This window comes from Mobula hypostoma, chromosome 4 (assembly GCF_963921235.1).
Source record: "Mobula hypostoma chromosome 4, sMobHyp1.1, whole genome shotgun sequence".
Taxonomy (NCBI): Eukaryota; Metazoa; Chordata; class Chondrichthyes; order Myliobatiformes; family Myliobatidae; genus Mobula; species Mobula hypostoma.
Genome location: NC_086100.1, coordinates 96,255,709 through 96,265,987, shown reverse-complemented (window position 1 = coordinate 96,265,987; position 10,279 = coordinate 96,255,709). Strand labels below are relative to the sequence as shown.

Here is a 10,279-nt window from a genome sequence, read left to right as displayed (position 1 = left end):
TCACAGTGCATGAAGCTCAGATTCCAGGTCATCAACTTTGAGCCTGAGTTCCTCAAGCAGCTAGCACTTGCTGCAGATGTGGTCACCAGGAACCACAATGAGGTTCACCAGCTCCCACATCATGCAGCTACAGCACATCACATGATCCTGCAACATCCCTACTTTATTTAGTTATAGTTTGGTGACTTTTTAAAATTCAACCACTGCAAAAGCTTTACCCACTATTCAACTGTGCCTCCTTCCCAAAGCCTCTTGAGCCAAAATTGGTCAAATCCACTCCCCCCACTGGTAAAATATATCACGAAGCAACTCCTAGTCCTGCCTTGTTAGGCCTACAACAACTTCACCACTGTCCTAATTATCAGTTCACTTTTTTCTTTGAAAAACAAGCCAAGTGCTTCTATTACCTCTAGCAAACTGCTTATGCAAAGGCAAAACACTTTCTTTGTGAAACACACAACTTGCATTTTAGCTACTGAAAGTTTAAAACCCCATCTATTTGCCCACTGTTTGACCTTTTTAATTGCAAATTGCATTCTATACAGTTGAATTGAAATTTCTACCTCCAATCCACAAAGCTCCATCATCCTGGGATGGCAGGACTTTCATATGAAGAAAGACTGGATGAACTGGGCTTGTACTCGTTGGAATTTAGAAGATTGAGGGGGGATCTGATTGAAACGTATAAAATCCTAAAGGGATTGGACAGGCTAGATGCAGGAAGATTGTTCCCGATGTTGGGGAAGTCCAGAACGAGGGGCCACAGTTTGAGGATAGAGGGGAAGCCTTTTAGGACCGAGATTAGGAAAAACTTCTTCACACAGAGAGTGGTGAATCTGTGGAATTCTCTGCCACAGGAAACAGTTGAGGCCAGTTCATTGGCTATATTTAAGAGGGAGTTAGATATGGCCCTTGTGGCTATGGGGATCAGGGGGTATGGAGGGAAGGCTGGTGCAGGGTTCTGAGTTGGATGATCAGCCATGATCATAATAAGTGGCAGTGCAGGCTCGAAGGGCCGAATGGCCTACTCCTGCACCTATTTTCTATGTTTCTATCTGCAAACAGTGATTTACCCACCCCAGTACCCATCTCAGAGAAAATATCATTAATAATAATTTTAAATAAAGGGCTACAAATACTGCTTTGTGGGATCCCATTCTCTATCTCATAGAAACCCAAATATACCCTGCATAGACCGTCCAAATAAACTCAGGGGGGAAAAAAATGGTATAGCCTTCCTCTCACTCCTAATTTCCATAATTTAATCAAAAGATCTTCCTTTCATAACATACATGCTTTTCTCTTCTCCATGGATTGTCACCTTGTCGCGGTGGAGAAGCTTGTGTGGTCCTATGATCCCGAGAGCGATGCTGTCTGGAGCCATGCTCCTGGTAGGGTCACCCATGGCGGTAAGGTGGAGGGTGAGGTTCCTGACAAAGAACAATCCAACCAAGACCTCAATGGTGGAACAGGCAAACGAAGTTACTTCGAAATCAACGGCTGTGAAGGCGGATGAAGGCTGCAACAAATCCATCAGCTCCAATCGTCGTGGTTGCCATGCCATTGGAATCATTTGGTTGATTTGTGAAGTATCGTGTGCTTCTTGGAGTGCAACATCAAGTACATGTTAAACAGATACACGCACAGGTGTCTTCACTCTGTGGGCCACTTCTTCAGAACGAAGACCATCATCCTCGACCTCGAGGGACAGTCACTTCAGACGACGATATGCTTTTTCATTATTCATTATTTGCCTGTGCTTTCCTTTATCACCTTCCAAACATAAAGCTGAAATCAATACCATTCTACCCTTCTGACATCCACTCTGATAAAACACTATCACCTCTTTTCCAAAATACAATTTAACCACTATTGCCATACATTCCATAAGCTAACAAGAAGGATCCAACAGGGGTTTTCCAGGTTTTAGAACAGGCATTACTACTGCCATTTCGCACGAGGAAGATGGCCTAAATTCCAAATAGGATTCAAAATTTTTATTATTTCAAGAGTGTTGTCAGCCACATGTTTAAACATATCATCCTTTTCCAGAGCCATCTGACCTGTCCTATTAATAGCTTTTTTAAATTAACAAAGAAAACTGTATATCGCTAATATTTTCATTGCTACAGCTGGATTCCAACATATCAGGGTATGCACTTAAACCTTACCCCTACATTGTTTAGCCTCTTCACTTAAATTATCTTGATTGTGAATTGCAAAAATACTGAGCCAGTATCTCAACCTTCTCTATGATTACTACTAAAATATTACCTTCTTTAATCAATGCTGGAATGTTATTAACCTTATGAATCCCCCCCCCCATTTTCTTAATCAGTCCCCAAGCATCTTCAAGTTTACCATCCCTTCCAATACCATCACAATGTGACCTCTAGTAAACCTTTTTTGCAACCTTCCTCACCACGGCCAATGCCCTTTTATACTTAAAAAGGTCACTCAGAGAGTGATACTTTTAGCTTTCCAAAATGCCTCATTTCTCTCCCCAGTTGCCTCTACACACTCCTCAGTCCACCATGGTACAGTCTTTCTCTTACTAATGCCCTTTTTAACAGGAATCATTTCTAACGCAGTCTGGTGAATAATCTGACATAACCTTTCATTGCACAAATCCACATCATCGTCAACATGCAGCCCAGACAGATGTTCATCACATAAAACCTTAAACTGCTCACAAATTGTTCTACCAAAATTCCACCTATCTCCTATATAAAGCCAAACCCAAGCGTATAAATACAGGAAAATGATCACTCCCCAATGTTGCATCTCCCATGACATCCCACTCACTCACTCCAGCCAGAATGTCCAAAGCTAATGTTAAATCTAAAGTTTCAGAACTATTATGAACATTAAATCTTGTACTCTTCCATCATTAAGACACGCAAAATGGGAAATATCTAAAAAAAATTTCTACTATCAAACCATTATCATTCCACAAACAACCCCCACAGTAAATTCTGTTAAAATCCCCACTCCATACAACTCTTAGTGAACTAGAGCTACATATACCTGCCATCAATTGAAAGCTTTCCAGGATTGTAAAAATATAGCACTTTGAATGAAATATTTCTACAAGTGCACACTCTATTCACATCCACAACTCTATATCCTGTACATTTCCTTACAGAACTTGCAATAACATCCCGCTACCAACTTACTGATCACACCCAATTACCATATAATCCAGCAAAGAAAAACTTAAATATGCTAACAACCAGGTTTCCTGAATACATATGATTTGACAACTCAGAAATAAACTTAAAGTCTTGACCATCAGAAATCAGGCTTCTTGCATTCCTCTGCAATATTCCTAATCCCATTACGTACCTTTACAAGCACACTGAAGCACAGTTACCCCAGCCAGAGCTTCACTTACAGCTTCCCACATACTGTACTACCAGTTATACCAAGATACTTCTCAGCAGCTTTCACAATCAATTTAATTTTCTCACTACAACTAGACATATGAGCAGTAGAATTCACCATATCTGTTATAAACATCACAAACTTCATTTAGTGAAGTATCTTTAGTAAGAGAACTGTGATTTTGACATATAGGCACCAACTTCACATTCTGCTCTCCGATGTAATGCTTTATCAACGTTTGGTTTAACTTTTGCAAAGTCTCTGCACAGGTCACACCTAACTGTACTTTAACCAGTTGAACTTCAGCTGCCTTCTTAAGCACTTCACATCCTCAATAAGCTGCACTACATTCTCCTCCAAAATTACATTTAAACTTTACGTCTTCACAATTTTCATACTTATGTTCTCCACACGTACTACATCTTAGTTTCCCATGACATACTGCCACAACATGCCCAACCCTCCGACATCTGTAACATCCAAGTGGGGGTGGAATGTAAGCTTGCACATTATAACTAACATACCCTAAACTAACTTTATCAGGGAATTTCACTTCATCAAAACATACCAATATAAACTATCCACCCATTCCCCATTTCTGACTACTTACAATCTCTTTACCTCCTTGAACTTGCCTCACAATTAATGAGATTTAACCTCTTCTATCAACATCTCCACAGGAACGCCCATTATAACACCCCTGATACCTCTATTTTCATCAACCAACATAGACACTATCTTTTTTGCCAAGTAGAGTCCCACCCTTCCTCTCCATCACTTGAAATCAATCCAATACTATGTTTCTTTTTCTATTTTCCAGATCTAGATTCAACTTTATTCCAACCTCCTTCTACTAACCTACACTCACCTGGACCCTCCATTTGCAGTTCTTCCCCCCATCTGAACCTATGTTATTCCCCAACATCCCCACACCATTCACAGCCAGCACCACCAACCGCCACCTTTCCACGCTGACTTCATCCCCTCTGAGCCAAGCTAAACTGAATGTCTTGAGCCATGCCTACATGCTTTTATGCATTGAGTTGCTGCCAAATGATTGACTGATTTGATATTTGCATTAACACACAGATGTACAGGTCTACCTAATAAAGTGCCCATTAAATGTATATCAATCAAGACCACAAGCTTGTGTATAACATACCCTTCTGGTCAGTACATCACAGGTAAGTGCAGTTCAGAGTGTGCAAAGGAGATTTATGAGGATGTTATCAGTACAGCTAAATAACATTTGGGTGGAAAGATTGGATTAGCATGGATTAAAGAAACAGGCTTTTTGTACAAGCTTATCTATGCTGACCATGGTATGTACCTAAGTTGATCTCAATTACCTGCACTTGGCCCTGATTCCTCTAGAAGCGTCCTATCCATGAACTTGCCCAAATAATTTTTAAACATTCTCACATTGTACTCGCTGTTTTAATTTTCTCAGCAGCTTGTTCCATATACCCACTACTTTGTGTGAAAAACTTGCCCCAAACATCCCGTTTAGATTTTTCTCCTCTCACCTTAAACCCAGTTTCATAGAAACATAGAAAATAGGTGCAGGAGTAGGCCATTCGGCCCTTCGAGCCTGCACCGCCATTTATTATGATCATGGCTGATCATCCAACTCAGAACCCAGCCTTCCCTCCATACCCCCTGACCCCTGTAGCCACAAGGGCCATATCTAACTCCCTCTTAAACATAGCCAATGAACTGGCCTCAACAGTTTGCTGTGGCAGAGAATTCCACAGATTCACCACTCTCTGTGTGAAGAAGTTTTTCCTAATCTTGGTCCTAAAAGGCTTCCCCTCTATCCTCAAACTGTGACCCCTCGTTCTGGACCTCCCCAACATCGGGAACAATCGTCCCGCATCTAGCCTGTCCAATCCCTTTAGGATCTTATACGTTTCAATCAGATCCCCCCTCAATCTTCTAAATTCCAACGAGTACAAGCCCAGTTCATCCAGTCTTTCTTCATATGAAAGACCTGCCATCCCAGGAATCAAACTCTATCATAACAAAATTTCTACCTGCAATATTTAAAAACGTCTTTAAGCTCACCTCAGCCTCCTTCACTCCGGGAAAGGAGTCCAGCCTGTCAAAGTCTCCTCTTTTAGCTCAAGCCCTTCGGGCTCACTAAAATCCTTGTTCATCATTTCTACACCCTTTTCCAATTTTATGACAATTATCCTATATTCAGGTGACCACAAATGCACACAATGCTCCAAGTGTAGTCTAACCAACGTCCGGAATAATTGTAACACGACGCTCTAACTTCTATACTCACTGCCCCGTCCAATGAAGGCAAATACTGTAATCCAAAAGTCTTCATCACTAACCTGTCTACCTGCGTAACCGCTATCACAGAACCATATCCCGAAGTATCTGTTCTCCAATGGGTTCTAGGGCTTGCATATACTATGTAAGAGTTTTAGATAAAATTGAAGCAAAAAAATCGTGGTTAGTTGAAATTATGAGGGTGTGGTTAATAAATAAAAAAAGATTCCACTAGGCATTAGGGTACAAGATCCGGGAAATGAGCCGAAAATTATTGGGAGTCTTGCCGGTCAACTCGAGAGGCCTAATATCCGCCTTCAGAGTCACACATTAAATCGGGTTCTACCATGACCTTTAACAACAGAAGGCATTAGGGAAAAGTTCGCGACGTCAACCTTCATGAGGGCACGGGTACAACAGGCATTTTCTGCCTCGCTATTCCTTACAAAAGGCCATGGCGGCGTCGCAGCATCGACGAATCCTTCCGCCCTGACCTCTGACCCCTGACCCCTGCTGTTGCCCGCCAACACACACCGGAAACGTAAAAGACTACGATTCCCAGAGAGCCGCGCGGGGGGCAAGGCTCTGTCATCTGTTGTCAAGACAACTAGGGTACAGGGTTCACCGTTTCTTCGTGGTGACCAATAGAAGCTGGCAGAGCGGAGCGAGAGCTCGATGGCCAATCGGCATCTGTGTTGCATGTTGAATCGCTGCGCTCCGTCAGATTGTAACCCAATAGCAGAAGAAAGGATTCCACAACTCGGCCAATCAGAGAAGGAGTTGCTTGGAACGTCGTCGATGGCCAGAGAAACCTCGGGAAGCGATTGCCCGCAGCGGGGGAAAAAGTGCGAGTGTCGGCGGCTCCCCAGTAATCCCAACGGCCGCGGAGTGCAGGCCAAGAGGTGAGGGCACGGCAGGAAGCCAGTGGAAAGGAATGGGGAAACACCTGAGGCCCTGAGTCGTGCGAGGGCCAGACGGGGGTGACGCTCGGGGCCCTGGGTCGTGTGAGGGGCAGACGGGGGAGACGCTCGGAGTCCCGAGCCGCTTGAGGGGTGGGGGTAGACGCATCAGATGTATGGGTTTTCCATTGAGTCAGTTGGGAGAGGTTAGTTTCTGAGCAGTATTAGTGAGGGAGGTCGGGAGATACTATTGATGCCCAGTAACGTGTTTGGAGTTCAGGGAGCAGCATTCGATCCTGAGCTTTTTTTAGTGGAGTACAGGTAAACACATCAGATTTGAGAGGGACCCCCCCCCCCGGACAATGTTTGATAGATGCTGTTTGGGACCCAATCAGAAATTAAGATTAGTGTGTGTTCTCCTGATTTCCCCTTCCTGAAGCCCCCATCAGTTTCTTGGTCTTGCCGATGTTTAGTGCAAGGATGATGTTGTATGCTGCCTCATTGTCATCTAAGATAATACCAATAACAGTAATGTTATCTGCAAATTTGTAGGTGGCATTTGAGCCAATCATGAATGGAGCAAGTAAAGTGGTGGGATGAGATACGAGTGAAAAATGTCAAACCATGACACTGCTTATGAGGCCTTAAAAACTGATAGGAAAACCTGTGAGTCATGAAAGAGTAAAGGACAATGTCATCAGAAGCACTGTCAGAGAGAAAGTGTCACACTGTGAGTGTGTGTGTGTGTGTGTGTGGTTGAGAGAAAGATTGCTTAAAAATTGCCACATAGGCAAGTCATCTGTTGTTTATGATGGTAAGTCCCCTTTCTTTCCTTTTCATCTAACCCCAAGCTGTTCTTCAATGTGACCTCATGACCCTATTAAGTATGTGGTTGGTGCTTCAGTCTAATCAAACCCTGGATGAAGATGTTTCTCCCGAATTCTTTATTTGGATTATGTGCCACGAAAGTTTAGAATCATAGAACTGTACAATGTGGCCAGACCATGTCCTGAAGAAGGGTCTCAGGCTGAAACGTCAACTGTTTACTCTTTTCCATAGATGCTGCTTGGCCTGCTGAATTCCTCTAGCATTTGTGTGTGTTCCAGCATCTGCAGAATTTCTCATGTTCATGTTAACATCTAGTGGAACACATGGGAAATGATACACAAGATGTACTTCAGTCCCATCCCATCCATACCTGTCAGCTAGACTCGTGTCCATCCTTGTGCCTTCTGGATAATATGACACATTCTGCTTTTTTCCCCTGCTATTAGTCTTGTCATGTTTCCCAACTTTTTTCAGGGAATCTTTCATTTGAAGGAAAGCTGGGTGGGGGGAGGGTCCATTTACAGGCTCTAGATCATCACTTTACTCATGGTAGCTCACGATTTCTTCCTTGCCCCTCCAAGAAGTTGTATCGTTTGTATCCGTATTTCAATGCTTTGACTTTCTGATGAGGCTTTGTGAAAATTTGTAAGCCTTTGTAACTCAGGCTAGGAATTGTGTCCAGTTTTAGGGATTGTGTTTTCGGAAGGCTGATGAGTGTGAGTGATGTGGCGATTTACTAGAATTAGATTATTATGTATAGTAGGAGGTAATTTATTTGTCTATGGTATTTTTAAAAAAGCTGTTTTCCATTAACTTTTTGAGATGGTTTCATTTATTTATTGAGATTCAGCATGGAAAAGGCCCTTCTGGCCGTTTAACCCACACTGCCCAGAAATCCCCCGATTGAGCCCTAACCTAATCACAGGACAGTCGACAATGGCCAATTAACCTACCAACCACTACTGCCTTGGACTGTGGGAGGAAACCGGAGCACCCAGAGGAAACCCACTCGGCCACAGGGAGAAAGTACAAGCTCATTACAGGCTGTGGCAGGAATTAAGGCCAGGTCACCTGTACAGTGAAGCGTTGTGCTACACTACCGTGCTGCCCCGTGTTAAAAACCGTGGATGTGAGAAGGCAGAAAAATGGTGATGAGCTAAGGGATCAACCATGATATCCAAGTAGCTGGTGGATCAGACTAGGGGAAGGGTGGTTGGGTATGCTTCCATTTATAATAAATTTGCCATCTAGTATTGAAGACTTATTAGAGAACCAAGTTTCTCATATTTGGCATTTTTCTAGTGTCTTGAAGTTCTTCACCTAGCTGAAACTCTTCCTCCACGTCGTTGATATCCTTCCAGAAATATGATACTCAGAATTCGACAGAGCACTTCAGTGGAAATTGAGCTGGTGATTTGAAGTTTAGTGTGACTTCCTCTTTCAGGCTTTTTAAAAAAAAGTCTGTAGTACTGAAAGGGACCTCAGTTATGTGGTGACAAAAGTGACATTTTTATTAGTGCAGAGCAAATTATGGAGTAATTTTTTAAAGATGATGTTAGGGATCTTGCTGGATCTGTTGGGAAGAAACTATCTTGTTTGGGAATAAGTAACCATGAAGCAATAATGCTGTGGATTCAGGCCAAGAGAGGAGAATGAGAGAGTTATCATTTGGAGTACACTGCATGAAGTATGATGGAAACAGTTCCAAAAATAACTTTAAAAGAAAAAATACATTTATAAGAAGGAGAGTGTTACAGGGCAGTGAGAAAAGCATGGAAGGGGTTAAATTGGAAAGCTCCTTCAAAGAGCTTGTACAGAAGCAATGGGCTGTGTGCTTCCTGTGTTATATGATGTTGTCTTCGACACTGGAATGTAAAGTGCTGCCTACAATAACAAACATTTTGGATGCCCTTTCATTAAACAGTGAAAGTAATGTATAAAGGATCTGGCTGGTGGCGCAGTGACATCAGTGCCGGACTCCGGAGCGAAGGTTCCTGAGTTCGAACCCAGTCGGTCCGCTCCCGAGCACGCCTTCCATCCAATGCCGGGTTGAGTGTCGAGCTCGCAACTCAGCCTCTTTAAAAAAAAAACTGCGCTGTGAGGAGGACGTGGAGGACCACTCCCAGAATCTTTCCTCCAAGACAACCACTTGAAAAAAAATGGTCGCTGAGGCTCTGGCAGAGTATGGCACACAAAAATAAAATGTATAAAGAAATCTGAAATAATAGCAAAAAGTGCCAGAAAAATTCAGCAAATCAGACAGTATCTGTGGTTGTGTGCCTGCCGCCCTGCGTCAGAACTGGAAGAGAGATGGATGCATGTTAATTTTCAATGGGAATGAAGGGGGAGAGGAGGTGGGTTGAAGAAAGAAAATGTGTGTGATAGGGTGAGTAGAAGTAGAAGTGGCGGTAGTAACTGTCACATTAATCTGCTTGGTCTGTGGACGTTTCACAGACTTTTATTCATTTATTTTTTGCTCTTTAATTTATTTTCTCTTCTCTGCTATTCTTGCTGTATAATTGACTTGGTTGTTGATTTATTCTAGGGTCCAATGAGCACCCAACAGTTTCCGCGACCTGGTGTATCTTCATCAAGCTTGGGAGTTAGCCAGTCTACCATCACCAGCATGCAGAACACTAGTGGTACGGTGACATCAGGCAATACCATCACAGGTATATGTTGAACATGTTTATTTTCCTCAGATTCAGATTCAGATTCAGCTTCTGTGAAGCATAGTAAATAATTTTTAAAAAATTAAGTTGATTTTGCTGTGTTTGGCTTGGTTTGCACTGTCACGGTGGTACCTATGCATGTTAGAGCATCTCAAAGTGACTTGTGGAGATAGAATTGCTTTAAAATGAGTTAAATACAGATGCCTGACAAGCTGA

The 10,279-nt window shown here is 42.7% G+C and overlaps 1 protein-coding gene and 1 long non-coding RNA gene across 3 annotated transcripts in view; one reads left to right on the top strand and one right to left on the bottom strand.

The window, feature by feature from the left end:
• Nucleotides 1-1,191: 1,191 nt before the first annotated feature.
• LOC134344875 (uncharacterized) lies at nt 1,192-6,129 on the bottom strand. The gene is made up of 3 exons (XR_010017546.1): nt 6,111-6,129; nt 4,547-4,622; nt 1,192-1,773 (listed from the first exon to the last, which is right to left on the bottom strand). It is a non-coding gene; the product is annotated as an uncharacterized LOC134344875 (long non-coding RNA).
• A 304-nt stretch (nt 6,130-6,433) lies between these two features.
• The window catches only part of sap130b (Sin3A-associated protein b), a 69,614-nt gene continuing 65,768 nt past the window's right edge, over nt 6,434-10,279 (top strand). For both annotated transcript variants that reach the window (XM_063046206.1, XM_063046205.1), the window contains exons 1-2: nt 6,434-6,566; nt 9,937-10,063. In XM_063046206.1, the coding sequence (XP_062902276.1) occupies nt 9,943-10,063 (121 nt within the window). In that variant the 5' untranslated portion in view covers nt 6,434-6,566; nt 9,937-9,942. The remainder of the gene's footprint in view (nt 6,567-9,936; nt 10,064-10,279) is intronic.